The sequence below is a fragment of the Sipha flava genome, unplaced genomic scaffold (assembly GCF_003268045.1).
Source record: "Sipha flava isolate LNK unplaced genomic scaffold, YSA_version1 220_pilon_pilon, whole genome shotgun sequence".
NCBI lineage: Eukaryota > Metazoa > Arthropoda > Insecta > Hemiptera > Aphididae > Sipha > Sipha flava.
The window spans coordinates 1420234-1437936 of NW_020272849.1; the positions used below are offsets into that span (position 1 = coordinate 1420234).

Genomic DNA, 17703 nt, shown 5'->3' on the forward strand with positions numbered 1-17703 from the left:
CGTCTAATAACGGTACCATTTTGGGAATCAATTGCTATACCTAATGCCGTATTCAAACGATTTTTGTACATGCGTATCGGTATAACGATCGTTACTACGTTCAGGATTTATTATTCCGTCGACGCGATCCCGTTGTGAAATACAATATCGTCTGTTATTTTTATTTTTGTTGTTGTTTACCGTATATCACGGATCTGTTGTGGGTGATGGGTATTGAATATTAGGGTCGGGGTAATGTTTTGCTGTTTTCCCATTCGAGCGCAATGTGCTCAAAATTGATCCAGTCCGCTTACATCAGAACGTGACAAACGCGTCCCGAAAGTTCTAAACTCAGTGGTGACTACGGCCACAACAAGCAACAGTAGCAATGTCCAACAAGCGAGTGTTTTACTTCTACAACCCAGACGTGGGTAACTTCCACTACGGACCCGCGCATCCGATGAAGCCACACCGTCTGTCGGTCATACACAGCTTGGTGCTGAACTACGGGCTTTACAACAAAATGAAAATCTACCGTCCTTACAGAGCCAGCGCGCACGACATGTGTAGGTTTCACCACGACGAGTATATCGAGTTCCTGCAGCGTGTGACGCCTCAAAATCTCACTACATACAGCAAGTATTTGAACCACTTCAACGTAGGCGAGGACTGTCCCGTGTTTGAGGGCCTATATGATTTCTGTTCCATGTACACGGGTGCATCGTTGGATGGTGCGATGAAGCTTAACAAGAACTGTTGCGACATTGCCATCAATTGGTCTGGGGGGCTCCATCATGCCAAGAAGTTTGAAGCTTCCGGTTTCTGTTATGTGAATGATATTGTGATAGCCATTTTAGAACTGTTGAAGTATCATCCTCGAGTCTTGTACATTGACATTGACGTACATCACGGTGATGGTGTCCAAGAAGCTTTTTACCTAACAGATAGAGTTATGACTGTATCTTTTCATAAATATGGTAATTGGTTTTTCCCTGGCACTGGTGACATGTATGAAATCGGAGCGGATGTTGGGCGATATTATTCTGTAAATGTGCCATTAAAAGAAGGCATTGATGATTTAAGTTATTCACAGGTATGTACAACTATAATAATGTACCAGAAACTTGAAAAATATTCAATTTTTAATAATTAGTATCAAAAAAAAAAAAAAAAACATTTTGAAACAATTATTCTTTTATTTTTAATATTTATGAACATTAGAATTGATAACAAATGAGATTCAATAAAGGATATTGCAATTTTTTTTATCGCTTTATTTTGGTACTAAATATATTTAAACTCATGAGATTTTAGAATATAAAAATTTACAATAAATTAGATAATTATCGGTGATTTCTGTTGAATTTTTATAATTTGTTAAATAATGTTAAGCAATTTGTTGTGTACAAATATTGATAATCTTATTTAAAATAATCAGCTATCTTATTGAAAAGTAGTTTACTATTTTATTGTATCAATTTACCTTTTTTCAAATATCAAGTTCAGTTTCTGGTTTTTTTTTCTTTTTTAATAAAGTACATACTTAAAAATATTTATTCCAGTTAATCTTGATCAGTGATTACGAATGGTTTTAAATTATTTATTCAAAACCGTATTTATTCCCAGAATATGGATACTTCTATTTTGATAATGTAAATTATATGGTTTTAGGGTTTAAATTTATAATATGTCTGTATAAATACATTTTTTTAGGTGTTTAAACCTGTGATTCAACATGTAATGGATCTTTATCAACCCACAGCAATAGTTCTTCAATGTGGTGCTGATTCTTTAAATGGTGATCGTTTGGGTTGTTTTAATCTCAGTACGAAAGGCCATGGTGAATGTGTTAAATTCATAAAAGATCTCAATGTACCTCTTCTGACAGTTGGTGGTGGAGGGTAAGTAATTTTTGATGTATTAAGGTTAATAAAATATATTAAACTTATTTTCCTATATTTTTTTATTCTAGTTTAACTTTTTTTTAAATTTTTCTGATAAATTATTTATAATAAATGTAAACATGTAATTGTTGTGTTAAAATTATTGAAATGAAATATTAAAATATAATATTATTTGTATATTTATATTATTTGATGTTTAATTTAATTATTTTATTTAGTTATACTTTAAGAAATGTTGCTCGTTGTTGGACTTATGAAACATCTCTTTTGATCAATGAAGACATTAGCAACACAATTCCTGAACATGAATATCGTGATTATTTTGCTCCTGACTTTTTATTACACCCTGAAGTTGTAACTCGCCAGGAAAATGCCAATAGTAAACAATACTTGGAACTTATTGTTAAGCATACTTATGATAATCTAAAAATGGTACAGCACTCTCCTAGTGTACAGATTCAAAATGTCCCTGGCGATGCTCTTCCTACTGAGGAAGTTAATGCAATTGCTTTAGACGAAATTGATCCAGATGTACGGCAATCACAAATTGAACTTGATCGAAGAGTTGATGCACCAAATGAATTTTACCAAGATGACAAAGATCAAGATTTTGATGAGGCCAGATAGAGTAGGTTACATTGCATAAATCATTTTTTATTGTGTAATAAAATATTTTTTAAAAATTTGTAATGGATAGTGCTAAAAGGCATTTTATATTTTATATATTCAATAACTTTCAATGTTAGTATATCAATTTATATTTATTTAATATATTTTTCTATTTATTCATATATTTTTAATAAGTTAATTTATGTTACAAATTTAACCATCTATAGGTAACATGCAATTAATAAACAATTAATGTATAATAATTTAGATATTTAACTGAAAAACATTAAACTACGAGATCTATTATAAAATCATATTGCCTCATTTAGTGAAATTACTTTTGTAAATGGAACCATTCAAGAAGTCTGAACTTCGTAATAATGGTTAGGCAATATAAATTACTGATCTTTGTAAAGATTTTTACATTACATATGATTTTCATAATTTAATTTTTCATCATCTTTCGACGTAAAAATTTTTTTAGTGAGTTCTAAAAATTTAAGTATTATATTCAGTAAAACAAAAGTTTTTGAATATAGAAAAACCAACATATTATATATTATAAAATTTTTAAAAAAAATGTATTTTTCAATAGAACTTGTTTATTTTGTTGTAATTATTATTTTGTATATAAATACTGTAAAATAATTAAATATATTTTTTATATATAAACTATTGTTCTAATATAAAAATTGAAATAAAAATCAAATTGGCTAGTGATTAAGTGTTAAATATTTATTAAATCACTTACCCTTCTTAAGAATCAGTAATATAAATATTTATATTTACAATTCAGTAATAAAAATTAATAAATTATAATACATTCTGTGTGAATATAAAATTATTTCAATCTGTGTGTACTTAAAAGTTTACATAAAAATTAATAAAGTTTTGTTTAATATAACTAATCAATATTTTTTATTTATAACTTATTGTTTTCAAACATTTGTAAAATTTCTGAAATATTAAATTTACATATCATTACAATTTACAATTTATGTTCAATTCTTTAATGTTTTTGGAAATCATTTAAACATTTCATAATTAACATTGTGTTACATAACTTAGTTAAAACTCAGGAAATTTAGTTGTCTCAAGATGTCCTAATCTACATTTACGTTATATTACAAGAGATCTTTTACATTGTATGTACTATAAAGTAAATTGTTTTTAATATACAGATTGGTCCATAAGATACTTAGGTTATCATTGTTGTTCCAGGAGCGGATCCATGGGGAGAGGACATTGGGACGAAGGCCCTCTCCAGGCTTTTCAAGAATTAAAAATTGTTATTACATTTTTGTCCTTGTGAACTGTAAAATTCCGATTATTTAATTAGATACCTACCTAATAATTTTATTTTGTCTAAAAAACCATATTAAGACATTAATATGAGGTGTTTATCATAAACTCTGTGTCTCAGAACTAATTTGGGAAACAACTAATATTAATTAATACTTAAAAATGCCCCCCTTGGTAAGTCTCTGAAGCCGCGTCAGCATTTTTCTACGAACGGCGCCACGAATGGATCATTGCAGGAAACATTTTTTTGTGTCCGTATATAATATATATTGCCAACATTAAGCCCCTTTTATACACTTATCAAAATGTGATAACATTGATAAAATGATAAAATAATTTTCATTATAATGGTTTTATACATTGTTAAATTTAAATTAAAATAGCTAACTACATTAATAGTTAAATAAATTTAATAATACACAATTCGAAAAAAACACAATATCGTAATATAAATTTAAAAATACATAATTCATTGCGAATATTTCAAGCGAAAATATAATACAAATAATATTATATAGGTTTAATATTTTGTATTTTTGTTATAAAAGCGTATCTAGCTGTTTAATGTTTAAACCATGGTTCCCATCAACACAGATTTAGTCATTTACAAATAAAAATATCATATTTTCCTAAATTTGTTGCAAAATCATATTGCATAGTATTTAAAATACAAAATTGGATTATTAATACATTTTAACTATTTGGCCCATAAAACTCATACTATAAATATTTCAATGTTGTTCCTTCCACATAATCTTGGACATCATTTAATACCCTTTGAATAGGAACCAGTATAGATAGTAGTATATTATTATATAAAATAAAATAAACTATCTGCCAATTTTGCTCTATCAGCTATAGTAAACCTTAATTTACTAATTTAATTTTGGTGCCATATTTAAGTATTGCTGTATCTTACAATTAATTCATTGTCTTTCACGTTCAAAAAAGATTAAAATATGGTACTTTGAACTTAGAGGTATGGAGAAATATAAGAGTAATAAAAATGTTATCTTTTTTTAATTACTTTTGGCTTTATACTTTTTTAATATTCTGTATAAACCCAACAGATAGTCCTATGGATAGTATATCCAGTGTCTAACAATTAATCTTGATTATTTTATAATTTTATTTTATCTGTAATCGGCAATTATAATGAAAATGATGTTATCGTTTTATCAACGTTATCACATATTGATAGCTGCAAAAAAAGAGGCTAAATATAGGCAATATTATATACGGACACAAAATTTTTTTTCCTGCGAAGATCCATTCGTACGGCCCATAGAGTATTACTCTATGGTATGGCCCCTCAGATATAGATAACGTTATCTTATCTATATCTGTGTACGGCTCTTACATTAATCTTTATCATTTTTTGTAAAAACTGCCATGTGGCACTTTTGTTCAGTAACTTTATACAACATATTTTATTATCTGCTGTACGATCACCCTGTATTTATGATAACATTTGTTGACTTGCAAAATATAATTAATACTCGTCGTACAATTATATTATCCTGTTGTACAATGTTCACTGGTCTTCTACAGATAAAGAATAAATTACCAACTCATTGCCTACAACGTTCAAGTTAAATTTCCTCAGATTTCGTTGCTACTTGATTGTGTATCGTAATTTGTAAGTGTGAACGATTATCTGTAAAAATGGTCGTCAAGGAAATAATGCACGATCCCCAGTTCCAAGAAGAGTTGAACGCGAACTGCATGAAATTGTTGGTTGTAGACTTCTCAGCCACCTGGTGCGGTCCGTGTAGACGCATCGCGCCGTTATACGACGAACTATCTAACAAGTACGATCGTGCAGTATTCCTCAAAGTGGATGTTGACAAGTGCCAAGAGACTGCTGCCAGCCAAGGTGTGTCAGCTATGCCAACTTTCATATTCTACCGTAATAAAGCTAAAGTGGCAAAGATTCAGGGTGCTGACATCGGAGCAGTTGAAACAAAAATTAAACAACTATATGAAGCAGCATGTGCAGCTACTGGTGATGATTGTGGAGTACCAGGTCAGATGGACCTGAACTCAATGATTATGAAAAATCAATGTGAAGCCCTCAATGATTCGGATGACCATCCATTGTCTGCACTTATTGAGAGTCGTGGCTATATAGAATCAGATTGCGATCAACAACTTATCTTATCATTAACTTTCACACAATCTGTCAAAGTTCATTCTATTAAAGTAAGTTAAACATAATATTAAAGATTTGTATTAAGTAGGCTTAGGGACTTCTAGCATTTATAAACTTTTTTTAATTATTGTTAAATACAGATATATATATATATCATATATATAATATATATCTTCAATCTACCTCCCATGTCTCGTTATAATTTTTGTGTAAGTATAAATAATACTATAAACTCGTATTGACTGTATAACTTGCTGGATATCGACCAGATGTTGATATAGATAATAGTCAATATAGAATAATAAATTTGTTTAGTGTTCAGTTTAGTCGATTATTATCCGTTGTTGTTTTTGCATCTTGTAACCACACAATGTCGAATCATATGTAAAACGTCGTACGCGTATATTTTGTAATATTTTGTAGTATTGTGTAATGCCAAAAGTACAACAGTCTACGAGTAGTTGACTACAAAGTTTTGTTTCGGAGTTTAAAGATACATTTACATCTGATGGACACGTTTTATTTTGTGTATTATGTGGTCATTTTTTCATATAAATGCATATTATTATATATATTTTAAGGATTTTAGAAGCATATTTGTGTATTTCTTAGAGCTCTAAGTCCCTAAGCCTAATGATAAGTATGTAATAGAAATTAATAATAGATCAATGGAGAAAACCATAAATCTATATCTTTCATCAGTAAATTGTATATTTATATTCTAATTTAAAATAAGGGGTCTTAAGGATTCAAACGCTTAAATTATTTTTAAACTAAGGAAACAAATTTCTTTCATAAGTAAGATTTTTGTTAAATTATTTATAAATATTTATTTATGTGTTAGGGTTTCTCAAAATAATTTAATTTAAATAAATACTTATGCGTAATACTACTATTATAATTCACTAAATCTTATTAAACTTGTGATATTGTAAGCCTAATGTTACATCTAATTAAATATAAATATTTTTAATTTTATTGAATCACTGAATAATAAAATATTAATAAACTATGTCATTGAAATTAATATACAGAGAATTATAAAGTAACATCCAATTATTGGTTGATGTTTATAGTATATCTTTTGTATTTAACTTTTTCCCATGATTTATTTTATCATCTATTGTAATACATACCAAATTTCTTAAATATTTTTTAGGTTAAAGCTCCAAAAGATAGTGGTCCAAAAATGTTGAAATTGTTTATTAACCAACCAAACACCTTAGACTTTGATACTGCTACTAGTAATGTAGCTACCCAAGAACTTGAATTGAAACCTGAAGAATTGGATGGTAAAATTGTCAATTTGAAGTATGTGAAATTCCAGAATGTTCATAATCTACAGATATTCGTCATAAACAATCAAACAGATGAAGAAGTTACAAGAATAGATAGTTTGGGTATTATTGGAATGCCTATATCTACAACGAATATGGGTGATTTTAAACGTGTTGCTGGTAAAGTGGGAGAAGCTCATTAACATTAATAATGATGTGTAAACAAAATTTATATATTGTTTTTACTAATTTAATCGTAATATATAAATGATCACTTTCATTTACTCGCAAAAAAATGTCTCAAATAATATACATTTTGATGTTATAAATAAAACGCATACATATTAAAATGATTTTTATTCAAGAGTTTCTTACAATGTAAAAATTATCTTCTGGATTAAAGTCTTTATTAAATTTTATTTTCTCTAAATTTAATATTTCATCATGTTCTTTCCAAAAATCATCACCAATAATATCTACATGTAAAGGACATACTACATGTTTCTTGGATTTAGATGAAGGTATGCGAATAAGTTTTCTTACTAACACTGTACCTTTTCTGTATATTGGTAACTCGTTATTGTAATTAGTTCCACATTCTTTAAACAATATTTCATTTTTTTCTGATGATACTGTCCCACATAATATTTTTTCAGCCTAAGACAAATATCTTTTATTAGTCTTTTATAAAAAAAAAAAAGTGTTTCTAATATATGTTAATAATAGTACCTCATTATTAGATAGCCCTTTCATTAAGACAAGACCCCAAAAGGCAGTGTTATACAAGTTATTAATATGAGTATCTGCTTGGCGCCAACTTAAGTAATCTCGTAAATTTTGATCACTTGGATATAGCACAGTTCGTGCATCAAATGAAGGAGGGTACAAAAGTTTAATATTTTTAAAATATGAACTCCAATAGTGTACATATGAAGCAGAAAATATACTGTTAATTGCTGACATAATTTTTGACTGCCGTCTATTATACATATTGGTATCCTTTCGCAGTACAAAACTATATTCATCGCTCTGCCCATAAGCTAATGACACATCTTGCAGTTCTTCCATCACAGCTACAGCAGATCTATTCATTAATTCTAGTGCTCTTTTATCATTTGGTTTTTCAAATTTGTGTGAAGATGTAAACCTATTAACATAAGTAAAAAATGCTCATCTATTTATTTTCAAAGTATTAAAGTTAAAACATATAATTAAATAATAATTGAATTCAAGAAAAAATTAAATATTTACTATTAATTTAAAAACAAATTTTAGTGTAATAAATAGGGCCCGGATTTCAATGCAAAGTGCATATTTTTTTGGTTAATCATACACAATGCTTTCTAAGAACATAATTTGTTTCATGTAACGAGGATTTAAAAATTACAAATTTAATTTTGCATTTTTTTTTTGCATATTTCGATGTTTTTTCATTTTTAGTATTATTGGGTCATTTTGTTGGTTTTTAATACATATTTGTTCGATATACTAAACAAATTTAGCCTATTCAAAAGATAAATTATTTTCTTGATATTTAAGTAGATTTATCGGGTTTTTCCATACACATTGTCAATCTTTATTTTTCGAGTCAATTTTTATCATATCTTAATTTATTATTGACTTTAGAACGTCACCAGTATTCGGTTAAATAAGAAATAATCAGCTAGTTCGTAATACCTCGCACATGTTGATCGTATTACATGTGTTTGTAATTTTAATGTATTAGTGTGTTAAATTATACCCGAAATAAAAAAGATTGTGTCATTTTTTCATTTTAAAGGTCATTTTTGTGGTAAAATGCATTTTTTAAAGATATTTTTGGTTAATTCTTAGAGCATATTTGTAAGATTTTTTGTGCATTTAAATCCGGTCCCTAATAATAAAAAAATAATTTATACAAGATGTTTCACAAAAATTTACTAATGGTTAAGCCCGTGTCAAATTATGTCAAATAAATATAATTAAAGAAAAACAATTTTATTTTACCATTTTTCTGTAAATATTAACGTTTCAACTGATAGTTTCATACATTTTATAATTTTTTGATATTATATTTAATAGATTGAAAAATATTTGTATTTAAAATAACCTTTGTTTTGTTTTTGATAATGATCTTATTAACAAATTCATTAAAAAAAAAAAAAAATGTTGACAATTTTAATGTGATTATTACTCTGGGGATAAAACCACAAGTAAATCCTTTATTAATAAAACAATTTTTTTTTTTTTTTACTAATGATTATATAAACAAAGAGTTAATTTATAAATCTGTAAAACTATTTTTTAATTATTACGAATACATAATTTTTTCAATATTATTTACCACAAATAAAATATACTTTATTTGATATATTTCTAGCTTTTTTCATTAGAGAAACATTAAAAACTAACCTATGGAATGAGCGGCCATCCAACCGCACAACAATCCAACAGTTCTGTAAACATTTGTCTTCCATTTCAAATGTTCGTACATATTCATATTTACTTTTAGCCATTACTTTAGAGGAATTGAATTCTTTTATGTTGTTGCACAAAATTTTGCCCCTATAAATAATTGTGTTGTATTATGTTATATGATAGTCTATATTTTAGCAAATTAAAAAATTATTTTGGTAAGGTAAGTAACCTAACTTGCAATGTTTATTTTTCATTTGTGCATGTGAAGAATCCTGTTTATAATAGCTGAAAAAACCCTTTAGTTACTTAAATTTTATGTTTTATTGCATTTAAATATGGTGATAATAGTGTATATCATCAATGATAATACTCATTTAATTATAAATAATTTATTTATAGTATATATTAATATAAGTAGTGTAAATCCTAATAAAAATAAATAATACTCTATAGTAAGATATCAAAGTATTAAAAGTATAATTTTTTTAACATGTTAAACTTCAAAGAGCAACTATTTTAAATAATTGCAATATTTTGGTCTCCAAAATAAAATTAACTATTTAAATATCTTGTGTTGAAATAATATAATTAACATAATATATATATATATATATATATATTTCATGTTAAAACTACTACATGAAATAAATAATCTAGTCAATGAAACCTAAAATTGTATTTGACATATTAACATAGTTTAATCTAAGCTAACTATTAAAATATATTAATATATAATTTTTTTCAGCTATTGTAACTAGGTAGTATTCTAAAATATAAACTTATATGTATACTTTGAGTTTTTTAAACTATCTAATAAAGTAAATAATATGATTAATACCAACAAAATAATCGAAAAATTACACCAAAATATACATGCAACATTTAACAAGTAAAAAATTGTTATTCTTATATAAAAAAAAGTAAGGATTAATTGAGTTATATTAATTATTTAAAAAATCATCAATAACATAACAACACTATATTAATATATGTATCTGTGGCGCAACTAGAATTAAAATCTAGAGGATACTACATTTTGAATCCCATATCCCCAAACATTCATACAACCAATATTTATAATACACCATTATTATATTCACAATACCATTATAGGCAAAAAAATGTAACACATTTTATATTTTTGTATTAGTATTTTGATAAATTAAAATTTTAAGTATCAAACATAATTTCCTATTGATATTAACAAATGTATTTTTTTATTTAATCTGGAACAATGTTATGAATTATAGATAGTTTTGAGTAATAAAAACATGGGGTTGTTTAGGTATTCCTAGGTGCTAACCCCATAGTTGCACCACTGATATACATAACTACATACTAAAATGCCTTATAGTTAAGTAAAAACAATACAATAATGAACTTACCAGTAGCATAGCTTTTTACGATTTTTTGTAAAAAACGTCATACAAATCTATTCAATTCTGTGAAATATAAGAACTTAAAAATTTAGAGTATAATATAATATTGGAAAAATACTTGTAACTAAATGTGTAAATGTGATAAGAATTCAAGTGAGATAATAGGGTTATCATTTAACATCACTATAACAAAAAGCCCAGTAAAATATTTAAGGCTTTTATTATTTTTTAATTTAGAAATGATTTATAAATTGAAAATTAAGATAAATTTTAATAATTTGACGTTAACTGTTCATGTTTTGCATTCTATTATCAATAATAAATAATTGGTTTTAATAAAAATGTTTGCAACCAAAAACCTCATTTTAAATAAGATCTGATCCTAACAAATATTTTGTTTTACTTACCTAAATAGGTGTGGTACAGATAAAAATTAACAATATGTAATTAGTTTGAGAATAAAATTGTATTTGAAAAAAACTAATTAGAAATTTATAAATGATAATTAATTTCATATTCTGATAAACTTCAGTCTTCAATAATTGTATGTACAAGTTTAAATGTAGGGAAATTAATTTTTTGATGAAAATTTAAAATACCCATTTATAATTATGAATACATATTAGATATATTTATTGATAATTAAAAATGAGATATTTTTAATTTGCATGTTCACATTCTTAATTTAAAGTACAGAACCACTTGATTTTCTACCATAATTCTCAATTCAAGATATGTATACTATATTTGATATTGATATCTCAAATAATTGTATTATATTTTAAGTTATAAGATATTATTTGGATATCACCATACAAACTGAAAGAACAATCAAATAGAACACACAATACTCACCAACTAGCACCAAATAAGGAATCCTTAATTTGTGCTAGTTATAGCGTACTTCTTACAGTTAAATATATCTTAACAAAATTCCTAACACATGGGAGGAAAAAACAGGATATTTATTATTTTTTTCAACCTACTTAAGAAAATTAATTTATTGTAAATATCTAGCTACTGAAAAATTGCTATTGTACTACATAAAATATAATATTAAAAGTAATTGGGCACTCAATCGTCGAGACATAACCAAATATAAAAATATATATATACATATATTAACGACACTATCTAGACAGATAACTTAATACTTGAAAAATATAAGTATGATATGAATACAAAACATGCATTCTCATTCTACATTTACAATCACAATATATGTTTATGCAGTACTATTCTAATTTGTAATACAAAAAAAAAAAAAAAACATTTTGTACAACTATTCAAACTATAACTACTCTAGTAGTAATACAAATGAGTACATAAAAATATTTCTTAATACTTTTATAATTTATTAAATTTTTAACAGTATTGTTAATGAGAGATTATATTTATAATTGTTCTCAAATTCATAATTTATGAAAATTTGACTTCTCATAGTACTTGTAAAGAAAACACTTTGTCATTTAATATGTTATTTTAGATATGTACTAAATAATTTCTAAAATGAATTAAAAAGGCAAGGAAATAAGTAAAATAAACTAAGGTATTTTATTTGATTAATGTTGTTCGTTAAGTGATGAACAAAATATTATTTTAAAAATATAAATTATTAGTTTTAACTAATTTAACTTAGTTTTAACTATTATATAAGATTGATTTTGATCATTTATAAATATAAACAGCATATACACAATAGTCATGCGTATTTGTACATACATAATTAATTCTTGATTGCGATGGAGATTCTACAATTTTGATTACAATTTGTCATAACTCCTCAAAATATGCAACACGGGCTTTTGTTGATCCACATTTCACCTAATTAATATTTAAAATGTTAATATACTATAATTATACTAGGAGGTATAATTGAAAAAAGTTCTAATACTTTTTTCTTTACTTTTTAATAAACTAATGCAAGACATTAACATTATTATTATAAATAAGCCAATTCTAATTATAACTGTTGCTTTTAGGATTAGTATAATTAGTATTATATTTTTATCAATAATGAAGGAACATTAAAAGATCAATTATAGATTTAAATTGTAAGATTTTGAAGCATGAATTTATTAATATAAATATGAACACAAGTGTTGAAATTGTGTAGAGAATTATAATATATAATATAAATTATATTATTTTTCATACTTATTATTATAAAGACTAAAATCATTTATCAATTAAATATTAAATAAAAAGCATATCATCTATGGAATTTAGAGCAATATTTCTCTTCAGTAATCTATTAATTTTAATTTGCAGATGTTAAAAAATAATTTTGTTTAAATTAAATTACAAATTAAAATATATACAATTTAATAAAAAATATATTTATTTTTTTTAGTGTAGAATATTTGTTCTCTCCGAGTCGTACTTGTTCATCGTGTAACATATCTAACTCGCACTGTTTTTCATCAACTTTAAGTACTTCTATTTCAGTTTTTAAGTCTCTTAATTGATCCTGAAGATGTTTGCTTTTCTCTAAATACTGAACTCTGTAAACATTAAAATGCTTATTAGTTATACTTAAACGCATATAATTTTTTAAAAGAAATTCTACTAACTAGTACAGTAGCATCCCTAGTTTTTTTTTTTTTTTTGAGGGAAGGTGGGGGAAAAACTTCATATATAATTGTACAGTGTACTATTATATATTTTCCTAGAGCGATAAAAATAAGTAACAAAAAAAAGGTTACAACAATACCATTTCCTCCCCTTCTCTGAAGATGTTCCTGAACTATTAATACATATTACCTTTCTTTTTCTATTTCTAATGATAATTGTTCCATATCATTATCAGCGATAAAATCATAAGATGGTAAATGATGATCTGCAAGGACAGGTGGAGGAGAATGGGTAAGTGACAATGTTGGTGAATTAGCATTTAATCTTAATGCATGCAGATCAGCAGGAACGTCTAGTACTGAATTACTAGACACTGAATACAAACTTGAAACACTCTAAATTAAAAATAGAAAGAAACAAAAATTAATACTTTATGTGCTACAATAATAGTAAAAATTGTACCTACAGTATTAATATAAGCATTTCTAGAAAGGAACTCTAGTAATTTTTCTTTCGCTTGTTTTTCAGCTACACGTGCTCTAAGCAATTCTTCTTTAAGTTTATTTGCTTCAGCTGCTCGCCTTTCTGATTCATCTACAAGTCGTGCAGTTAATTGTTCAGCTTCTCGTGTTTTTCGTTCAAGACTAACTTTTTCTTCTTCAGTCTATTAATAAATTGATTAAAATATATTAAAATAAAAATAAAATAAATAATATTACTTTAAGTGCAGTTAAACGGAATTGTGTAATTTTATGTTCAGCTTCAGAAGCTTTTTGGCCCAATAACATAGCTTCTTCTTCTGCTACACGAGACTTTTCAGCTAAAAGATCAGCAGTCTCTTCAGATCTCCTCTGAAAAATATGTAATAACATTAGTATATTTTTACTTAATTCTATACAAAATTAAAATCATAATTTAAGATCAAACTTATTAATAACTATTGTACTAACTAATGCTTCATTTGCTAAACGGATTTCTTCTTGATATTGCATTAACCGTTGTTCCATAATTGCCTTTTCTTTTTCAGCAATTTCTCTAAGTTGTTTTTCTCGTGCTAATTTATTACGTTCAATTTGTCGTCTAATAACATAATAATAATTAATAAGTAATTTAAATATAGACATAATGTATACTGATTAATAATTATTATAAAATAATAATAGCATGTTTGTAAATACCTAGATTTTTCTTCTTTTGCTTGCGTTTTCATTTGTTGAACTTCCATCGAATCTGGTTTACGTCTTCTCATAAAGAGATCATGATTTCCTATACATAGATCTAAAATCTAAAAAAAATTTAAATGACATTAAGTATTATTTATGTTTTATAATAGAGGATTATATATTGTAAAAATTAAACTTAATGTTTACCAATTTATTCATTCGAACTTTGTGTGAATAAAACACAAAATTTGGTGATGTCTTATCAACAGGTTTAATGGTAAATTTTTTATCATCAAAACTAACATGTCTGATTTCAGACCATTGGAATGTTGTTTTTGGAGTTAATTTGTTCTCTTTTTCATAAATATTTAATCCCAAAGATGTAACTCCTAACCATAAGTCTGTATCTTTTTTGTTCTATAATATATATAAAATCACTTGATTGTAATTAAAAAAAGATATAGTTACAATTAAAGTTATATGAATGATTTCAACTTACACTAATGGGAAAATAATTAACACCATACATGTCTAAATCTTGAGCAATTTTCAAGTATTCAATTTCAGCCTCATCTCTAGACATTCCTCGATGGTCAGCATACCAGACTTTAATCCGTTCTTCCCACATTTCTGCTGTCATTTGATATTGATCAATTACTCTTTGAGGTAATAATTCTTCACTGGCAAGCATTCCTGGTTTATAGGTTCCTTCATCATAATCTCCAAACTATAAAAATGCAACTTAGTTGTACTTAGATTGTAGGCAAAAACAGGAGTTACTTAAATTACACCCAAGGACAATTTGGTATAAACTTCCAGAAGCAACTGCTCCTAGTTTTGGAAGATTTTATAACAGAATAAATGAGAATACATTATGATATTATGTTAGACCAACTTTTTCTGTTTGTCTCAAAGTTTAAAATTAAAATATTAATAAAACAATTAAATTACATGACTGTAATTTAAGTAAATTATATTTGCCTTACTTTTGCTTGAACTGCATAAGATGCTAACAACACTGATGCTTCGGGAGGACAGTAAATATCCATAGCTAAAATGGCACGATTAACTTGTAAAAAAAATAAATGTTGAGTAACTTCTTGTACAAGTTCTTCAGCTACTTCTTCAGGATAAAATTTAGCAAGAAACATAAATGGCATAGTTGTTTGTTGAGGAATTCCTTGATCGTGAACTAAATGCCAAATAGAATTATATTTTAATTTAATAAAACCAAACCCTGAGAGCATACCCTTTTTATCCAATTTCAGCCATGCAATGTGCCCTTTAGAATCTTCATATTGCAAACCAAAATACCACGTTTCACGTAACCCAATAGTACGACAAACCAAGTCATAAAGATCTCGGCCCGTTGCCTTCAACTAAACATATTTATTCACATAAAAAATTGAATTTTATTAAACATTATAAAAATGTAAGTTTGTATTATACCTCTAGGTTAAATTCTAATTCGGCATCTAATGTGCACGCTTTGACAGGAAAATTTTTTACCGTCGATTTCTTACGTTTGAATGGAGGCATTTTTTCTTTCATCCTAAACAAACATTAACCAGACACACAAGCCAAGTGTTAGATAAACATCACTAAATAATAGCAAAACAATATAAAAAAATTAATAAAAAAACAACAAATACAACTTAAAAATTTTTCGAAAACATAATAAAATATAAACACACTAATACTATTACTTCGGAAAAGAATGGTGTTTTGTTTGAGTTATCATTTTTAACATATTATCAGATTGATAATTGATAACGATAGCAACTTGTGAACGGAACTGGTACAGTCACGGTCTTAGACGATATATATCTTTTAAGACAGTAGGTATAGTTCTCCCGATTTTGATAACAACGAGTTATCACCAAAATCGAATTTCGGGAGATCGGTTGGGCCAGCCTTAGAAAAATAAATTTCCCGTATTATAATAATAATTAAAGTTTTTTTTTTCTAGCCGACGTAACCAACGTAAAATTTATAATATATTTATAAATAAATTCATATCAAATGATAATTATGTATACATTGAATATTTACTTAAATATTGTATATACAATCTTATTTATTTATATCTATTTCTTTAATGAAATTATATATATAGAAAGGGTTTTTGATTCTTGGATTATATTTTTTCTAAAAACATTGGTACTTGTTCAGCCAAGGTATATCAATTATTCAAACCCCTGTGCTAGAAAAAGTTAAAGCATTATTGTTCTAGTAAGAACAGTGACAAGAAATAAGACAATAATTCGAATTCGCGCGCGTATTATCAGATTTGAACACGAAAAAAATATTAATATTAATATAAAAGTATAAAAATATTGATTAAAATATAATGTAACACAATATATTAAAACTATTTAATATATTATATTATTAATCAAGAATAGAGTTATTTCTTGTTTTATTCTAATTACAATTAATTTATTATTTAAGTATTTTTTATCTATTTGAAATTTAGGTTGCTTTGAACTCAAATTAATGTCATCCAAATCATCAGACTGTATATTAAAATTTAAAACATCCTTATTCAGTTAAATTTTTTCATCATGGTCGTTATGTTCATATTGTTCATGGATAGATATTTTATTTGCTTTTGAATCATCAAATGATGCTTGACAGACATGTCAAAATTATTTATTCGCGTTTATGTTCTCTGTTTCATTTTGTTTTTAATATTCAAAATTGAAGGACATATTTAAAATTAGTCTAACTACTTGTCATGTTATTGTTGATTTAAGTAATTTCACAAAAAGGGTACTGTATCACTACAGGTAGGTACGTATAAGTACTGACAATACTGTACATAATATGTATTCATGTTATAAAATATAATAAAACAAATGAAAGAAAGTATTTAGATGATGAAATTTATCCTTTATTATTAAAGTACTTGATTGATAATTGATTAATAATAAAACCATGAAAACTAGATATTTATCTATATATATA

The 17703-nt window shown here is 26.1% G+C and overlaps 4 protein-coding genes across 6 annotated transcripts; 2 read left to right on the forward strand and 2 right to left on the reverse strand.

The window, feature by feature from the left end:
* The first annotated feature begins 65 nt into the window (after nucleotides 1-65).
* LOC112683116 (histone deacetylase 3) lies at nucleotides 66-3847 on the forward strand. The gene is made up of 4 exons (XM_025554001.1): nucleotides 66-1072; nucleotides 1693-1880; nucleotides 2102-2511; nucleotides 3714-3847. The coding sequence occupies exons 1-3, from the start codon at nucleotides 368-370 to the stop codon at nucleotides 2508-2510; spliced, it is 1302 nt and encodes a 433-aa protein (XP_025409786.1). The 5' UTR covers nucleotides 66-367; the 3' UTR covers nucleotide 2511; nucleotides 3714-3847.
* Nucleotides 3848-5255: 1408 nt separating this feature from the next.
* On the forward strand, nucleotides 5256-7573 carry LOC112683125 (thioredoxin-like protein 1). Its single transcript, XM_025554019.1, has 2 exons — nucleotides 5256-5996; nucleotides 7106-7573. The coding sequence occupies exons 1-2, from the start codon at nucleotides 5460-5462 to the stop codon at nucleotides 7424-7426; spliced, it is 858 nt and encodes a 285-aa protein (XP_025409804.1). The 5' UTR covers nucleotides 5256-5459; the 3' UTR covers nucleotides 7427-7573.
* A 10-nt stretch (nucleotides 7574-7583) lies between these two features.
* On the reverse strand, nucleotides 7584-12810 carry LOC112683124 (probable tRNA(His) guanylyltransferase). Of its 2 annotated transcripts, none has more exons than XM_025554018.1 (4): nucleotides 12722-12810; nucleotides 9615-9767; nucleotides 7953-8370; nucleotides 7584-7880 (listed from the first exon to the last, which is right to left on the reverse strand). In XM_025554018.1, coding segments are annotated over exons 1-4 (870 nt in total). In that variant the 5' UTR covers nucleotides 12724-12810. The 2 variants fall into 2 exon arrangements, with proteins under 2 accessions (XP_025409803.1, XP_025409802.1); XM_025554017.1 differs by lacking the exon at nucleotides 12722-12810 and adding an exon at nucleotides 11006-11134.
* Nucleotides 12762-16539, reverse strand: LOC112683123 (merlin). 2 transcript variants are annotated; one of them, XM_025554016.1, is made up of 13 exons: nucleotides 16443-16536; nucleotides 16186-16288; nucleotides 15986-16115; nucleotides 15723-15928; nucleotides 15236-15463; nucleotides 14944-15153; nucleotides 14752-14858; nucleotides 14524-14653; nucleotides 14293-14424; nucleotides 14040-14237; nucleotides 13763-13968; nucleotides 13344-13503; nucleotides 12762-12823 (listed from the first exon to the last, which is right to left on the reverse strand). In XM_025554016.1, exons 1-13 carry the CDS (start codon nucleotides 16484-16486, stop codon nucleotides 12773-12775), a joined length of 1905 nt encoding a protein of 634 aa, XP_025409801.1. In that variant the 5' UTR covers nucleotides 16487-16536; the 3' UTR covers nucleotides 12762-12772. The 2 variants fall into 2 exon arrangements, with proteins under 2 accessions (XP_025409801.1, XP_025409800.1); XM_025554015.1 differs by having other exon boundaries at nucleotides 15723-16115; nucleotides 16443-16539.
* Nucleotides 16540-17703: the final 1164 nt, after the last annotated feature.

Excerpts from the sequence above, each read along its gene's own strand:
- LOC112683116 (XM_025554001.1), top strand. The coding sequence starts at position 368 with ATGTCCAACAAGCGAGTGTTTTACTTCTACAACCCAGACGTGGGTAAC. Across the intron at positions 1,073-1,692 it reads ATGATTTAAGTTATTCACAG|GTGTTTAAACCTGTGATTCA; the intron begins GTATGTACAACT and ends ACATTTTTTTAG. Across the intron at positions 1,881-2,101 it reads CTGACAGTTGGTGGTGGAGG|TTATACTTTAAGAAATGTTG; the intron begins GTAAGTAATTTT and ends TATTTTATTTAG.
- LOC112683125 (XM_025554019.1), top strand. The coding sequence starts at position 5,460 with ATGGTCGTCAAGGAAATAATGCACGATCCCCAGTTCCAAGAAGAGTTG. Across the intron at positions 5,997-7,105 it reads TCAAAGTTCATTCTATTAAA|GTTAAAGCTCCAAAAGATAG; the intron begins GTAAGTTAAACA and ends AATATTTTTTAG.
- LOC112683124 (XM_025554017.1), bottom strand. The coding sequence starts at position 11,046 with ATGACGTTTTTTACAAAAAATCGTAAAAAGCTATGCTACTG. Across the intron at positions 9,768-11,005 it reads CGTAAAAAGCTATGCTACTG|GGGCAAAATTTTGTGCAACA; the intron begins GTAAGTTCATTA and ends AATTATTTATAG. Across the intron at positions 7,881-7,952 it reads AAGGGCTATCTAATAATGAG|GCTGAAAAAATATTATGTGG; the intron begins GTACTATTATTA and ends TATTTGTCTTAG.
- LOC112683123 (XM_025554015.1), bottom strand. The coding sequence starts at position 16,486 with ATGTTAAAAATGATAACTCAAACAAAACACCATTCTTTTCCGAA. Across the intron at positions 16,289-16,442 it reads AAACACCATTCTTTTCCGAA|GATGAAAGAAAAAATGCCTC; the intron begins GTAATAGTATTA and ends ATGTTTGTTTAG. Across the intron at positions 14,425-14,523 it reads GTTTAGCAAATGAAGCATTA|AGGAGATCTGAAGAGACTGC; the intron begins GTTAGTACAATA and ends CATATTTTTCAG.